The 17459-nt window shown below is 35.8% G+C and overlaps 3 protein-coding genes across 11 annotated transcripts; 1 reads left to right on the plus strand and 2 right to left on the minus strand.

The window, feature by feature from the left end:
* LOC103486287 (uncharacterized) lies at positions 1-1527 on the minus strand. The gene is made up of 2 exons (XM_008444187.3): positions 535-1527; positions 1-442 (listed from the first exon to the last, which is right to left on the minus strand). The coding sequence occupies exons 1-2, from the start codon at positions 1382-1384 to the stop codon at positions 222-224; spliced, it is 1071 nt and encodes a 356-aa protein (XP_008442409.2). The 5' UTR covers positions 1385-1527; the 3' UTR covers positions 1-221.
* Positions 1528-2881: 1354 nt separating this feature from the next.
* LOC103486285 (selT-like protein) lies at positions 2882-5679 on the plus strand. Of its 2 annotated transcripts, XM_008444186.3 has the most exons (4): positions 2882-3158; positions 3255-3328; positions 4955-5270; positions 5352-5679. In XM_008444186.3, the coding sequence occupies exons 1-4, from the start codon at positions 2982-2984 to the stop codon at positions 5466-5468; spliced, it is 684 nt and encodes a 227-aa protein (XP_008442408.1). In that variant the 5' UTR covers positions 2882-2981; the 3' UTR covers positions 5469-5679. The 2 variants fall into 2 exon arrangements, with proteins under 2 accessions (XP_008442408.1, XP_050940223.1); XM_051084266.1 differs by having other exon boundaries at positions 2890-3158; positions 4955-5679.
* Positions 5680-7653: 1974 nt separating this feature from the next.
* On the minus strand, positions 7654-16954 carry LOC103486283 (uncharacterized). Of its 8 annotated transcripts, none has more exons than XR_537064.3 (25): positions 16556-16950; positions 15849-15979; positions 15404-15488; positions 15259-15312; positions 14744-14835; positions 14531-14634; positions 14165-14243; positions 13118-13577; positions 12387-12731; positions 12083-12286; positions 11901-11999; positions 11743-11815; positions 11156-11283; positions 10775-11072; positions 10441-10679; positions 10232-10353; positions 9928-10045; positions 9795-9850; positions 9620-9713; positions 9344-9536; positions 9208-9270; positions 9010-9116; positions 8872-8934; positions 8106-8271; positions 7654-8033 (listed from the first exon to the last, which is right to left on the minus strand). XR_537064.3 is itself a non-coding variant. In XM_051084267.1 (24 exons), exons 1-24 carry the CDS (start codon positions 16598-16600, stop codon positions 8164-8166), a joined length of 3345 nt encoding a protein of 1114 aa, XP_050940224.1. In that variant the 5' UTR covers positions 16601-16952; the 3' UTR covers positions 7654-8163. The 8 variants fall into 8 exon arrangements, 5 of the variants coding, with proteins under 5 accessions (XP_050940224.1, XP_008442406.2, XP_050940227.1 ...); XR_537063.3 differs by having other exon boundaries at positions 7654-8041; XM_051084267.1 differs by having other exon boundaries at positions 7654-8271; positions 9208-9255; positions 16556-16952.
* Between the last annotated feature and the right edge of the window lie 505 nt (positions 16955-17459).

Consider the following 17459-nt stretch of genomic DNA (forward strand, 5'->3'; position numbering starts at 1 on the left):
GTGGGTCCAAATTTTGCTTAATTTATTAAATTAACATAAACTCGAATCATTGACTTAAGTCAATCATACATCCAGAAATCGAAATAACTTTTCTACAAAGAAAAAAAAGAAAAGAAAACTTAACTTTGAATCCTAAAAAGGAGACCTCTATTGAGCTAATGTACATGATTAAGATGTTTTTCTTTTTTCTCTTAATTAAGAAGTTGCATCTCAATAATAGCCTACAAGTTTGCAAACTCATTTAGAGTGTGAACTAACAAGGCATCGACGACATGTCGTTCAATCTCCATGCATATTTCTTCCAACGCTTCAGATTTATCCGCATTCTTAATCTCAGCCGTCCATTTTGCCTCTCTTATGTCTTCCTCTGCCAATCTGCATATTCTTTCCACCAATTCTCCGTAATCGTAAACTCGGTTCTTCCCACCAATTTGCCTCTCATCTGTAGAAATTCATAATTACAAAAATTTACATTTTGAAAATGTGATTTAAATCAGTTTGAAGATAGTTTAGTAAAACCAAAATTAAATTAACCTGAGAATTCGATTCTGCCGACATCAAGAACCGAAACTGGGCTGGAATTTTCCGAGTCGAGTTCGAGGTCGGGTTTCCGTTCGACATGTCGAACATTCTTCTTCTTTTTCTTGTTGAGCTCTGTTCTAATGGTGGCTTCCTTTTGCTTTGTGGGCTTCTTCTGAATAACAGCACTCTCATTTCTAGGGATACTCCGTTTGCATTTGTGTTTACATGAAGGTAAAACAGAGAACGAGTCTTTACCCATGCTGCATTTTTTGCTCTCAGTGAAGTTCTTTCTACTTACCCTTCTTGGCTCATCTTTAAGCTTCGAAATCTTCATTTCGTTCCTCGCATTTTCTTTCTTCTTCTTCTTCTTCTTCAAATCATTACTACTCTGTTTTCCTTCGTCAAAACGCTGCGTTTCGGGTTTCTTCAAATTGGATTCAATCCCATAACCATTGAAACAATCCTTAGTGTATAGAACAAAGAAATCATTGTGTGGGTTCAATGGTGGGACCTCGCGGAACGAAGCGGAAGTTCGGATTCGGCGGTGGTGGGATTGGTTAGAGTCGAAATCAAGCAAATAATCAGCGAAATTCACGGACTTGCTGCGCGAGACTGCACCTGGTCTGACTTGGTGGTTCGGGACCCAATTGGCGTCTGGTAGCGAACTCAAGCCCATCAGTCGAGCCACCACGCCGGGTGTGGACTCGGCCGATTGAGCCGCGAGTTTGGCCTCTGTCTTTGGTATATCAAATTGTGATTCGTGTAGAGCTTCAGATGGGTGAGTGGGAAGGTTGCCGGTGCAAAGAAGCCGCCTCAGGATGCCGGAGAAGCAGCCGGAATTGGGGTGGGCGGAGTTGGGCATTGTTAAAAATGTGAGGAGAATGAGAAGAATAGGGTTGGTAGATAGAGAGAATGTAGAGAGGATTGTAATAGGTGGTTTTAGGCTTATAGTGGTTGAATTCACACCATAAAAACAAAAAGGGTAAAAGGGAATTGTAAAGGTAGTGCCAGTGGCAAATGGCAACGACTGACAAACCCTATCAGCTAATACAAACACTATACAAAAAAGCTAATTATGAGCTTAAGACAAACTTAGCTTTCATGGCTTTTGTCCCTATCTTTCATAACCTCTTTCTACAGTGAAGAGTAAAGGAAAAGAAAAAAAGAAAACCAATTTACTATTCTCGTCTCTCCCATTATCTTTCATCTCAAGTGTTTTTTCTTCTAAATTGGAAATCAACCACGTATGGGACGGTGAATTGATTGTCATAGTTTATAAGTTGTGATAAGGTGTATACTGTTTTAATATGAATTGTGAGTTGAAGTACTAAACGCTACATTTTATAAAGCTTTTGGTAGAGAATGTTTACACAGTAAAACTCAATCGGTTGTTATACTAACAGTTCTTTCTCATAAGCTAAATGTTTAAACTTCTTTTAATAACCCATAATCATTTTTTTATTTAAATATTTAAGCTTACTAATATCATTAGAAGATTAGTTCTTTTGTTTAATTATCAACTTTTTAGGAGAATTTTTTTTTCAAAGGTTGGGTCATTTTTTCAATCGTGGTGTTTAAAACTACTATCGAGAAGTTTAAGATAACAAATATGAGTTTTAAATGTCAAAAAATAAAAACTAGATTATTAAATAAAAGAAAATTATCAAAAATAGGAAGGTTAACAAAATACTTACCTTATATAGAAAAATTAAGTGTTATAAATTTTGTCATTTTTTACGTGGAACATAAATAGTTTGTTAATTTGTTTTTATTTTTTAAAATTCCCTCGAACAAAACCTAGTTTTTCATTGTTCATTTTGGGTTTTTCTTCTCAATTTTGACTTAGAAATCATATATTTATATTGGAATTATGAGTCATGAGTACCAAGTAGGAAGAATTTGAGAAGAAAACGAATAAAATTAAAAAAAAACTCGAGTAGTTATTAATTTATTGTTACTATTATTCATAATATCAGGATAGAAAATGTGTGTAGAATAATGGGTATTGAGCATGAGTCGTTGCTTTCACACGGTTTACTTTATTCCATTGGATTGGATGTTTCTCACAAAATTAATTAACATTTGGTTAGTCCCATTTTGATTTATTTTTCCCACCACATGCCGTAGTTTTTGACTTCATAGCATTCTGTCTGAAGACTCGTCCAGAATTTTGTTTGACCTGCCGACTTTGTTGACTCCTCGCTTTCTTTGATTGGGCCTTTTCTCATTTACTATTTTGGGCCTACCGAATATTTGGGCCTTTGTTTTCTCCAAGCCCACATACTACTGGGCCTAGGGCCATTCGTCCAACTTATTCTTTTTATGACGATTTTACCCTTCAATTGCCTCCATATTTTCGTTTGTTAGTTTTGCGTTTCCTCCCAAAAAAACATTTCACCTTCTTCTCTCTTAGACTTCGAATCTCTCATATTCTCGAGAGCGTTGCGTCGTTGAATCCGATGGATCGAACTCGGATAGTTCTGTTAGGGCTTCCGATCTTTTTGCTTTTCACTGATATTGTGAACCTTTTCACTCCTCCGCCTCCGAAACCTGCTGCGAATCATCCTCCACCTCGGGTTCACTACCAGCCTAAATCTCAATCGGTCATCCAGGAACCGCTTGAATTTCCTACCGAGGTGAATGTTTTCGTGTTTCATTGGATAGATTTTCATTTTTGATGCTGTTTTTGCGATATTAAGAGACTAAATTTGTTGTCTCGTTTTGGAATACAGAAACGGAGCGTAATCGGAGGAATTGGCCAGGGCAGCGTTATTAATATCAACTTCTGTGTTTCTTGTTCGTACAGGTAGGTAGTTCATCGTTTTGATTATTAATTTTGTGTTTATCTGTCTCATCTTTCGCGGGAAGTGAGTGAATCGAACGTCTATGTGATTTTCCTTTCCTGTGTTTTCTATGTTTCTTGCATCTCTCATCGACTCTGATTACGCATGAAATTGCGGTAAACTTGTAGTTACATAAAACTTGATTTCCTTGTTTTGTTTTTTCTCCTTAGCACAGGTTTCTTGGATTGACTTTAACTTTCTTGATTGAACGAACATTTCAATCTCTCTCTCTCTCTAATGGCTGTTGAGAGTCTCTATGACGAAAATTTGGTTGTAGTCGGAATTTTGCTGCTGTTCTTCCTTCGATTTTGTTGCTTTTGTTCTTTGTTTATTTTTTCCCCCACAGCGCCGGTCTCTTTCGTTATTTTGAACCGACATCGGTGATTGAACAAATGTTTCTGTTTCTCTGCTCTCTCGTAGCTGTTTCTAATTTTTATTCGTAGAACATTACTCTCCAGTCTCCAGATGTTGTTGAGAGTCATTATGATGAACAATCGGTTGTACTTTGGAATTTTGCTTCTTGTTGTTCCTTTTAACTTGCTCGATTGAACGAGCCTTTTGATTTCTCTACTATATGCTGGTTGCTGCGAGTCATTATGATGAAAAAATCAGTAATACTTTGAAATCTTGACTGCTGGCCTTTTATTTCTAACTTCGATTAGCATTGATTTCTTTTATTGCCGTAACATCCTCGACTGAATTAATATTAAATTTCTCCACCTTTCGTGGCCGTTGAGAGTCATTATAGTGAAAAACTGGTTGTACTTTTCTTCATTGATGCTGTTCCTCGGTGAATGTGTCTTTTCTTGTTTAAGACATGAGCCTTGAACAAACATAGTTTGAAAACCTCAATTCAGAAACAATTACTCAATTAGTGCACGGAAATCCAACTTTTCTATGTTCAGTTATCTGGTTTGGAGAAAGATATAGAAATGGGAGTTTTACTTGACCTCCGCTGTTTGAGAATGTGATAGCATGAATTAGCATGTGTTAGTATTGCCACCGATAAGCAACTTCAGTAGATTATGTCTCGTCATTTTAAGTTCATTAAGGTTTAGAAACAGGTTGATGTTGCAGAATTTCCAATATTTAGCTTTGGGATAAAGAATGAACCGGATACTGGATGATAAGATTTTGGTCACCACTCATAGAGCATAAGAGTCGATCACAAGGCTAATTAGAACTGAAATTACCTCATTTTTGTTGTTGTTATTACACAAGATAGTATAAAAAATGTTTCACTCGTAATTCCAAGTGGACCAATAGATTAAGCCAATGTTCTTCGTGGAGCAAATATTATATCTTCCCTTAATTGTGTCAAATAAATATCTGACTGGCACTAAGTATGAGTGTTGGTTATCACGTAAAGTCTACAGGAAGATGTAGTCATTTATCTTTCAGTTTGTGAACTTTAATGTTTGATCAGGAGATTTTTTCTCCTACAAATAGGTAACATTTAGACTCTGTGGCATGCATTTTGTCCATTTTCTGGGGTTCTCTCTTTAAAATATAGTTGATGTGAACTGTAATGTTATCTCAATCTGTGGAAATGCTTGACGTGAAATGATATTTTACACTTCATGTGGCAGAGGCACTGCAATAAACATGAAAAATATGCTGGAGTCGTCATTTCCTGGAGTTGAAGTTATTTTGGCAAATTATCCGCCACCATTCCCAAAGCGCCTTCTTAGTAAAGTAGTTCCCGTGGTTCAATTTGGAATTATTGGAATAATAGTGGCAGGGGAACATATTTTTCCTAGGCTCGGGATGGTTCCTCCACCTTGGTACTATTCCTTGCGTGCAAATAGGTTTGGAAGCATTGCAAGCACTTGGCTGTTTGGAAATTTTGTCCAGTCGTTCTTACAAAGTTCCGGAGCCTTTGAAGTATATTGCAACGGTGAAATGGTAAGATTCTTTTGTAAGTTCTCTCTATTTTATTATTTTTTTCTTGGTAAGATATCTGTACTGACTATCCATTTTCTAAAGGTCTTTTCTAAGTTGAAGGAGCAAAGGTTTCCTGGTGAGATTGAGTTGAGAGATCTTATTGGAAGGAAACTTTCCGGGTCAAGATTTGTTGACAATTCTGGAGGAGTTTGGTCATAGGTATGTGATTTCTTGTGATCATTGCCATCAAATTAGCAACTGGTGAAGTCTAGTAGTATAGATAAATCTAATTCAAGTTCATAATAGCCAAGGGAGGAGGAGCTTGTCTTTGAGAGATTTTCAATTTTAATGTGCCTATTTAGTTATATGCCAAACGTACTCCCTACTACCTTTTCCTTACGAAATCAAAACCTTTAAAATTTCAACTTCATCCCACTGAAAAGGAAATTTCTAATTCTTCTGTTGGTTTCATATCCCAGTAAATCTTTGATACCATTTGAATGCATTTATCCAGAATATATAAAGAAACACTCTGGACTGTTACCATTGGAGATGATAAGGCATAAATTGTTTTATGCCTTATCAAGGGGTAGGTTTTATGTTGGTTGTAAGAAGCAAATACAGTAAACGATCGGGAAGATTTTCTACTTGCTGCTGAAAATGTTCATTTGTAATATGTTTGAAAAATGGTTTTGGAAGCAATATTTATTTAAAAAAGTTGATATTTTCATTCTGGTAGAGTTTTCCCTTAAGTGGGTGTTTAGACAAGTCTAAGGAGCAATGAACTCCTAGGTCCATTGGAGTTGATAAGGCATAAATTTATGTTTTTTACTTGTGGCACCTTAAACAAACTCCACTCCAACTCCTTGGACCAAACACTTCTTTATACATTTACATGAAATATTGGATTGTTTGATTCATAGCGGCATACGCTTTTATATGTCTAAAAGCTGCATTTTGATTTGTCTACTAGAATTAGAAATAGTTTGTTTGTCCATGAAGTTACCATGCGGTTGGTGCAATAGGTAGAAGGTTGGACATTGAAAGGCGGCGTGGCCCTTAGTAACATTTTCAATCATAGTAGGACTACGGTTTTGTTCCTTCTACTCTTTCTTTGCTTTGCCTTATCTTTATTCTCCCTCCAGCAGGGTTTTACTTTCCCTTAGATTTCATGTTTTAGAGTTATTTAATTATTTGATCCTCAAAAGACTAGTGTATTTGTTATATTTGAGTGTAGTGTATTAAGCCATATTTGATTTCTAAGGTGAGTTTTGGCCCCCCACTCAAGTTGGTGGGTCGTTATATCCCGCCCATGTTTGGAGCTCTGAATAGTAGTGTTGTTACAGCCCACCCATGTTCTTTAGAACACTATGACTTGTTTACAGCTATTTATGACCTAGTTAAGGTACTGAACCCCAAAAATGCCTTTTAATTTTATGTTCAGTACATCTTAAAATATAAAAATGTTTTAACCTTATATTTCTCCAAGTTCATTTTCTTATTCTCTAGTGTGTCATGGTAGTGTCGTGTGCTTATTTAACTTCAATTTGTGGGACTTGAGTTGCAGATCTTGACTGTAAAAAGTAGCGAGAGAACGTTTTAACAGATCTTCGAGTAGTGTAAACCTCTTTTATTTTCTTATAATTTTTCTAGGACAGTTTCCGTTTAGTAACCCATTCCTTAGTTTCTTAAAAACTATCTACTTTGGTAAGGAATTCTTTTTGTTTTTCAAATTAGGAACGAAAACTGAAAACTATTTTTAGAAGATTGATTTTCTTGTGGAGAACCGTTTTAAAACCAGTTACCAAATGTACGTGTACACAAGTAGGGAGCATAAAAACCAAGTAATGTTTAAAACCTATTTCTGGATTTTCTTTTATATGCTGAAATCCTTCTATTAAGATCTTCTAGCACATACCAATCACAATTAGAAAAACTAATTTTTCCAAAAGAATTGATTCAGTTTAAAAGCAAATTTATATTTTCAAAATCAAAAACTTAATGTCCAGATTTATATTACTTTAAACTTTTGACAATATAAAAAATGAAATTGTCATCGTCTTCACCTTGGCACACACGGTTCTGGTAAAAAGGACGCTCCTACGTTTTAAACAAGGTAAATTACGGGAGAGAATGATCGGAATGAAATTTCTTGTGCTTTAAATCTAACGGTAAAAATGAACCTCTTATGTTTTCAACACCGACAATCCTCAAAAAAATGGATCTAAATAAAAAATCCAACTCAATCCTATAAACGAAATATTCCGTACTATTCGTCTGCATATTGATTTTTGAATTCTACAAAATAAATATAAATCAATCCTAAATCTGGTGCTCGTGGTTTTGGTTAAATAATATAACATAATATCTTTCGATGCTTTAAATGATCAATGGTTAATTAATATAAAGAAACATTATAAGTTTTTTTCTTTTTTAAATAAAAGAAAATTAAATAATTTAGGAAATATTATAAGTTCACTCGGACAAATGGTTGGGAGTTATACCGTGTAGTCTCGGATGGAGAGAAGCTCTCTTTATAATCCAGAGCATTCATACCCTTCACAGAGGCTCTGCTTACCCAACCTGCCAAATGGGCTCCTCTCGAAGATTTATATGATCATAAAAGTTATTCACACGCTAATAAAATAAAATTAACGATTACAATCACCAATTTGGAACTCCAAACTCCAAATTACGAAGGCTCAAAACTTGGAACCAGTGGGCTTGTGTGTTCTCGATTCGGAGTTGACGATATAAACTTCCCACATACGGATGGGCCACCCTCTGCCAAACTATTTCTTGGATGAGTAGTTGGTAAGGTGGAGGGGGTAAGAAGAGTTGTGAAGAAATAAGTACCTACGAAGTTTATGAAACACCAAATTCCAGAATCCAGATTGGTTTGGTTTGATAAAAATCATATATGCCACCATTTTCGTTTTTCCATGGTCTTCACAAGCTCATTTGCCAATGAAGCAAAGTCTTCTGCTCCATTTCGCAATTCTTCTGTTCGCTTACTCAGTTTCTACATAAACATCAACCCAAATTGCAACACGTGATTATCTTATTTGTGTGTGTGCGCTATCAAAGTAACCTGGTACGTGTTAATAAATAACTCAGTCACCGCATGGCGCATGCAAATGCGTTTGTTTACTAAAATGGATGTCCCTTCGCGTTATCCCACCAACAGTGTTTGGGATGACTTCTTGAACACAATGTTATTTTATTTAATTATATTTATTTTTTCTATAATGAGAAACGAGGAAAATATATTCAATAGCCGAAAGGCCTTATTAAGTATAGAGAGGTCCGTAAGCCTTAATCGGAGAAGGGAGAACTATCAAGGAACAATTCCCATTCTAAGGAACAGCTATTCTCATAAGTAGAAAACCAAAGTATGTATTAAAATCAATTTTTACGTATTACCTCAAACGGTCAAAATAAATTTGTATTGTATCCTGTTAACGTTCATTTCTCAATGGTTTTTGTTTTCCAACTAACAGATTTCATTCTTAAAGGGAGCAAAGCCATTTTTATTCCATCTTCTATCCAGATTCTTAATCTATCAAATCAACCTTATCAGAAACAGATACGAAGGTTAGGCGTGAAGCAACTCGATACGTACCTCTAGCTTTTCTTGCCTCTCCAAGAGTTTGTTTTTTGCATGTGCAGCAGCCAAAGAAGCATCCTATATTTTATTGTTACATTAGAAGACGAAATAACAATCAGTACTCGAAGCGAAGCAGTTCTCATTTGAAATTACCCCAGAAAATTTGTAAGTAGTTAAAATTTCCTCAGTTGTTCTAGGTTTAGGCTTCCAATCATCATTCCCATCTCCAAACAATCTTTGCCTTTCGGTTCTCTTTTCTTCTGCACAAACAGCTCATAATTTACTGGCCTGTAAATGCGACATTTAGAATCCTTTTTTTTTTTGAGAGATTCAGGTTTGGTTTGGTTATACCTTTAACCTCCTCAGATGAAGTAGATGCTGCTGCTGGTGGTTCATCGTCTATTTCAATATCATCTATTTCAAAAAGAAAGTTAACAGTGACGAAAAGAATCAGCACGAAACGAATGGGACTTGTTTAGAGCAGAACCTATTGTGAGTTCCTCAACTTGCTCTGCATTCTTAAGAGCTGGGAATGATGAATCTGAGAACGGAGTCTTGGAAAATAGTTTCTCCAGATGGGCACAATAAGATTCACGTGTACTACAAAAATCCATGGTAGGCGTCATTTTCCCGCCTCTAAAGCCTTTGACAATGCTACCTAATATCCCCGCTGATGGAAGCTGCAGTAACACCTTTATAACTAGGGGCTGGATGAAAATACTGAACGCTTGTATAGGAAAAGGCAAAAATATTCTTTTCAAACCTGATTTTTCTTCTGATAGTACGAAACACTAAAAGCAGCGTCTGCGGCAGCAGCAAGAACTTTATCATGGAGACTAGGCAAGGAGTCGGGAATCCTTGAAACAGAGAACTATTTAATTCTCTTTCATGATTTCAACTAATATTGTTTCATGCCAGTTAACAGGACGTCACCTTACCTGAACTCATTTTCATTAGACAACACAGAGAGGAAAGCCACCTCGTCCCCATTGGCCTATTAACAAAAGAAGAATGTTTAAAATAAGCATTTAAGAGCATGAAAAACTTGAAATCTTATAATTGCTAGCATACCAGAACGATCTGCCCTTCTTCAGAAGAACTTGAAATCTTGTCCATGTTCGCCTTAAAATTCCACATTAGAATCGATTGAAGAGAGCTTTCCTTCAGCAACTCTAAATCTGGCAAAGATCTAGCCAAAATTTGAAATCAGCAATAGCCATCAAACAAAGAGCAACGCGACCTAAATGTCTATGATTAATAAATGAGCAAAATTTATAAGTCTATTCCGGTAGGAGTGCTTTCGCATAAATATAGGAAATCGAGGCGACACGTCTAATGACATTAGTACATTAAGTGCAAGATGTCAGCTTCTTACCTTATTTCAATAACACCAGATTGAAACAACACTACTAATCCAAAATCTCTTTCTTTGGATTTAAAAATAGTAGTCCAACAACATTTTGACTGTTTCACTTTACGAGTAGGCTTATTATTTCCCTGCCATGATAAGAGCCTTCACTTAACAAATGAAGCAAGTGCAAAACAATTATAAAAGCAAGGAAGAGATAAAAATAACTGAAGAACCTGAATTATAGAGTTGACCGAGTACAAGCGCAATGAATCTTGACAACAGAGTAGAACATATGAATCAAGAAACTTTTCAGCGGATCGTGTTTCTTCTGCAGAAGAATGATGTTGGGATTCATGCAAATTTGATCCAGTAGAACCACTGCCTGGATTGGATTCACTTTTAGTAGTAGTATTTTGGGATGACTCCTGGGTATGCTTTTCATCAGGAGATCCAGATACCGAAAGACCACCCTCTGGATACAATAATGGAAAACATTTTAATCACAAAGGTACACACGAATTTTTTTTGTTTTCTTATAATCTTTGTCCAGATGGATATTGTACTTGCCTATAACATACATTGAAATCGCAACTGATTCCTTTTTCAAATGCCACGGCCGAGGGTTGATCACGTTTCCAGAACTACCATCAAAAACATTGATCTTTGCATCCTTGGTTAAGATAAACAGTGATTCTTCAGAATAATTGATTGCAGATTTAGCTCCCGAGTGTCTGGGGCTCTTTAAAGGGCCATGAGTTGCAGCAGAATGTTCTTTCCAAATCATTGTAATAATGGGAAAGCTTGAGTTAGATATAGCCTCCGTAAAGAGTAAAACTGATGATGAAGAAACGTCAAGCACTGCAATCTGAGTAGAACACAAGCTCAGAGACCCTATCATAAGAAACTAGAAAGTATAGTTAAAAGAGATCAGTTATGGGCAATCCTTACACGACCACTTCCATACCCCACACCAAGTTTAACTCCACATTTAGAAAACTGCAGTGCCTGAACTGGAGAATTCAGGAGAGAAAAGACAGCTCTACAATGAGGTCCTTTACCTTGAGGCAGAGTGTGAACTGTTGAGCAAGTTGGCCATGTTTGTTAATGGATGATTTCTAGTAAAATTGTAAAAATAGGTACAGTTAAAAAATAAAGATAATCTGGATATAGGGCCTATCATTTGGCATTGAAACACATATCAGTAGTATAACAGCCTGAGATTCAACCATTAAGGAGCTTGCCTTTAACTGTTTTTATATATGCTGAAAAGGTTGATGTTTAATGCAGAGGCTCAACCATTCACATAGCCAATGACTCTCCTACCAGTCCAAACCTTAAACTTGACACAACGTAGGTTTCTCAAAATCTTTAATAATAGATTACACGAAATGTAATTTTAGTTAAACAGCGAAGATCTGATTTCAAATTTTCATTTGAGATGGTTAGCAGGGGAAGGAATACATCAGACAGTCTAGAGAAGCTTCATTTCTTTTCCCATTTCTGAGAAAACAAGGGAAGATTTAAAATTAAAATACCTTCACGTCTAGAATCGGTAACAAAGTGAAAGTTTTTCTCATGAGCACCGCCTTTAAGGTCATAAACCCGAACCTATTCCAGTTAGTTTAGAAAGAAACAGTAAGTACAAAGGAATATTGGAAGCTCAATCTTATTAAAACAACAAAAGATTTCTAACCAGACCACATTCATTGCCAACAGCTAAAGAAGTAGTAGCACAGCAGAAATCCAATTTTAATACAGGAGCACTTAAACCAGCAACCTTTATACCTTCCAACTGCAAAATTTTGAGTGTTAATGATCAGGTTTATAAAATTGTCTTTTATCAGACGAACAATAGAACTCATGGAGAACTCTAACCTCGCCATTTAAATGGCATATAAAAGAAAATACAGGATGGGTTGCATCCAATATGCGTATAGAACCATCTCGATAACCTGCTATGTATACTCTCTCCACCTTGTCATCTTTCATTGTAGGTAACTGATAGGGCACTCCTCCAGTCAATGGCCAGTTTGCACTAGTACCTTGAATTTCGGTGGAACTCAGCTTCATCCAAGCTAGCTAATAGAATAAGTTGGTGAAGTCAAGGGTGTATAACTGAGGGCAAACACACTGAGTAGAAGAAGAGAGAGGTTCAAATATATAGTAGCGAATACAATACCTCGGATAAAATCTTTGTCGAGAATCCCCCAATGGGCAACTTAATAAGCTTTGACGTGGTAATGGATGGTTCTGCTGTGGGTATCATTGCAGGAAATTTCAAAGGTGAGATGGGTGATTTGCTGTCTGTCTTACTCTTACCTATTATTGCAGACATCGTTGTTTTGTCGTAAAAGTGCAGTTTCCCAGGATTTGTAAGCACAAAAAGATCAACTTTGGGATCATCCCCAGCAGCACCGGGACTTGACAACAAAATCATATCTGCAAAAGAGCCATGAAGTTTGAGCTCCGTACGACCAACACATCTCAAAACCTCCAATCCAGGGGACCACTCGATGGTTAAAACCTGTTGAAAGCCAAAAACATAAAACTAGCATAACTATTAGTACTGATGATTCCAAAAGAAGCATTTTCACCTTATAGATCATTACTAAAAAAGTCAACACTGTATCTTCTTCAGGAAAAAAAAAGCGAGAAATTAAAGGCTTCAAATATCTACCTGCACAAATCTCATTTAGCTAGCAATGCACTCAAAGAAATGGAAGTAGTCATTTTTTACTAAAATCTTATCCTTCCAACAACAGTACAAGTAAAAAAGATATTTGCAATTTAATTACTGCTAGAGATGCGAAGATCATCTGATATCCTTTTATTTATTAGCCGTATCCACGTATATAAAGGAGCCATAGAAATGACAAAGAAATGTGAATGAGTGAGAATGAAACAACACACCGTTAAAACTTCCTCAGATCCTATCTCATCACCACCATAGATGAATAACTGTCCATCACAATTGTTAGGTGCTCTACTGTTTCCAGACCAATGTAAGACAATAACAGGAAGTCTTTTCTCTGAAGATGATAACTGTAACCTAACAATGTTTTTAGATGATGGCGAACCTTGTTGATCTCTCCCAGAAGCAGTAATTGATGTTTTCCAGAATAAGATATCTCCATCTACATATCCCACAGCAAGAATCGATCCATTGGAGGATGCCCAACAGAGAGCACTTATCTCTTTCTCTGATAAACTATTTTCCAAAGCATCAAACGGAACATTAACATCCACTCTGCTTGATGGTTCATCAAGTTCATCGTTCAACTGCAGGTCCTTGCCACCTCCAACAAAAAGAACTTGACCCCTTGAGATGTCCCAAAGTAAAAACAAGCCATTTGCATATGCTATCAACACACTGAGAGAGTATCACAAACTGAAATTAGAAGAATTTCATGTAAAAGTTAAAAAGTGTTAAAAATAAAACAGAACAAAACAAATTGTATCCAAATGAGGATTATTTCAATTATTTTAGGGTACAACTATAGCTTTTATAGAATTTGTTTAAAAGATAATTTTTTATAACCACGAACAAATTACTGTGATAAAATGTTAGAACAATAAAATTATGTAATTGGTATTCAATACAAACATCAAAGTTTTTAAATCCAAACGTCAAGTATAATACATTGAGAAATAAGATTGTGTTCAAATATCAAACTTGTGAAACAGAAATATTTAACTTGTCGATACTTGGGTCTTTTTGAATAGGAAACAGTCGTGTCCTAAAATTTTCAGAAATGATAAATCATCAGACTAATGTACCAGTAATCCATAACTATTTTCGTGCTTCTCATGTAACATACCAACTCAATCTAAAAACATAGTTTAGCAACTGACTTTTCATTATTAGCAACAGAAAGAAGGTTAACCTTTAGTAACAACATTTCAAATCCAAAAGCAAAGAAGTTAATAAAGTTCATTCATTCTGTGCAAGTATCTTGCCTATTCCCAATAGAAGAATGTTGGAGAACTCCAATGATAGGTGAGGGCTGATCATCAGGAAATGGAAATCCTGCGACATCTACGGGAAAAAAGGGTTGAAGAAACAGTGAATGGTCATAAGCCAGAAGGAAAGTAAAATGCACCGAACATCTGAGTTATACACTTTGCTCATTCAATTGTTCCCCGCTATTTTCACTTTTATTCATTTTATAAAAGGTCACCTCTGTAATATGGAATTGCCTACTGGGATAAAATACATCAAGCAGGACATTTGTACATGAATGGACCAGGAGCAGAATTATACATCATGCAATTCTACGAACTAGAGAACTAATGTGTCCAACTGAATGAAACAACAGACATTACCACTGATAGAAGCTGCAGAAATACGGTATGGCAAGAGCATAAGTTTTTCATCTTCAGGATCAAACTTGACAACTGACATCAAACCATTCTCATCCCCGACATACCTGCATGTTATTGACTAGTTGCTTACTTCTTTAATCTTTTATGTAACGACTGAACAGATCAGTTTCCGGTTATTGGTCAATAGAAAGCTGAATAAATAGGTTGATATACATGAAGTGGGAGCCACCAACGATTGAGAATGCGGTTATATTTGATTCCCACTGTAAACAGCATGCTATAGACCTGCTGTCAAGACTCCAGACCTGCCATGCAAAAAAGAAAAAAAGCTACTACTGGAACATTTTCTTGTACAGAACGTGCATTCACCTAAACACTTACAGCATTGTCTTGCCACAAAAAATAAGCGACCTAAAATATTCTGTTACTGAGGAATAAAGATTTGTGGACGTTTGCAAATCCCAACCAACTACTTTCATAACAAGACTGCAGAGAGTTGTTCGCTAATATTATCTCAAAAGACTACTATAGATAACCAGTAAAGAAATAAAAACCAACATTATCCCAATGCCTTAAAATTTTTATTGACGTCCATATATAAACTTTAAGTAAACAAAATAGTGAATCTTAAAATTGTTATAAATTTGATTCATGATATGGATATGAAGGCTATATCACATCGTGGTTATCAAGAATACAAAAGTACTGGGTTAGTGAAGATTCAATACCTGAATTTCATTGTCATTGGAGATACTAACTAAATAACCTTGATTTGTTATAAACTGTAAAAAGGAATGCATGATCAGTTTCACTGCTGTTAAAACGGGAAGAAGTGAGTTTAAAATTCAATTTTAAAAACTGCTGAAATTCTACCTCTAAGTACTTGTAAGGCAATTGGTTTGGGGACATCAGAAGCCCTTCAATACCACCTCCACCAATCACTTTTATTCTTCCATCTCTGGCATGAAAAGTTCATCTTTCAGCTGAAATGATGACTTAATTTTTCCTGGTCTAGATTTCTACTAATACACACTTCAAAATCAAACCCTCACTCATCCAACTTTAAGGTGCCTAAGTTGCACAGGATAACATCACGATTATCTAGCAGAATGTATAAAATATGCCAAAAACAACTTAGTGGCCAACTCTTTTACACCAGTGCGTGTGAATACCAGATCAAATACGAAAAAAAGGAAAGGAAAAAAACCTAAATAGCAGGAGACAACACTATCCATACTTCAGATGCAGGCTATAATACTCATTTCAACCCTTAATTTTCAGATTCATCAAAATTTAGAACTAACAGCCACCAACTCACAGGGTTGCAAGGGCCAGTAGCCGCTGAATGGAGTCGAAAGCAAGAATTGATGCTGTTGATGGGATGCCATAGTGAACCGTGACTCTGAGTTTCAAGTCCTCCGGAGTTAAGCTACCGCGCTGTACAGCATGCTGAATGGAGAAAATATGAAAACAAACGGCCATGCCGTTTTTTGATCAGTTAATAAACACTGACGAAGGCTTAGTGATCCAGCGTAAAATAGCTAACATCATTGCACACAACAAACACACACAAAATGAGACGCTAAAGAAATCGCGAGTTTGGAGCAGTAGTTTAAAATGCAAAACAAAAAGAATCGATACACACGATACCTCTTCCTGTTTCATAATTGACCAGTAATCCTTATAATCTGCCAAAACTGAAACGCGTATATCTTCCATTCCTCGCTCACGACTTAAACAAGACGTTTATAATATAAGCTAAGGTTAGTTCCCTAAATCCTAAAGTACGTTAAGACGTCGCTCTATAAATTGCAGATTCGATGATCAAATGGAATACATCTTGTGAGATAGACGAGACATTGAAAAAAAAAAAAACGCTAAGATCAAGATAAAAATTCGTCGCCTCAACACGTTACGGATTTCATCAATTTTAAGCAAAGAAATTAAAACCCTAGGTCATCTGCATTATTGATAAATTCGAAGACGGCAATTCCTGTGGAAGAAGAATCAGATAGAAGACGAAACCTGAGAATGATGAATAGCCTTTTGCAACAATCGTTTGGCAAACATGATTGATCAACCTAGCTGACTCCGGCGATTTCTTCCTCGACAGTATCTGATCAATGATCAATGATCAATGATCATTCCGATGATAGCCGAAGAAGTGAATCCATCGGTTTTCACTCCCGAATTTCTAGTCAATGGTATTTCCACTTGCGCTCCCTCTTCCGAAGATTCTTTGAAGACCTTTTCTCCTCGTATATATATTTAATTTTTGCGCGCGGAACGCCATCTGTTAATACTATTTTGTCCCTCTTCTTTCCTTCATTCCTTGCCCTCCGATCAACTATGTTCGAATTTAGTTTCTTAAATAAACCAATCTATTTGTTTATTTTCTCATTACTTCGTGGTTCGCTGAATGTTTCTTTAATTTGTAGCATTCAAAGGTATTTCGTATCTATATATTGTTTAAAGATATCAGCATATTTCAAATACTTTCTCATCCTTTCGGACCACACCAAAATAAAATTATTAAAAAGAGCATTCAATAATCTCTTTTTTCTTTTTTTTTTCTTTTTTTTTTTTTTACAGTAAAGAGGTGGAGTGCATTGAACTGCATCCAATTTTTTCTATTATGAATAATCGATACACTTTTTTTTTTTCTCTGAAATATTAAAAAGAAAAAAACGCTCATTAATTTTGTGGAAATACTATTAACAACATTTTCTATAGGCCTTTCCACCAATAATATGGTTTTTCTTGTATTGTACGTTCTTTCTTTTTAACGATAGACTAACTTTATCTTATCAATAGTCATGTATTGTCGCATACAATCAAACTTGACATTTACCTCAACTAGTTAGGAAGGTTTTATCAAATCATTGATGTTAATTTTCAAATTCTATCGAACTATAAGACTAAACTGTAA

Source organism: Cucumis melo, chromosome 4, assembly GCF_025177605.1.
Source record: "Cucumis melo cultivar AY chromosome 4, USDA_Cmelo_AY_1.0, whole genome shotgun sequence".
Lineage (NCBI taxonomy): Eukaryota > Viridiplantae > Streptophyta > Magnoliopsida > Cucurbitales > Cucurbitaceae > Cucumis > Cucumis melo.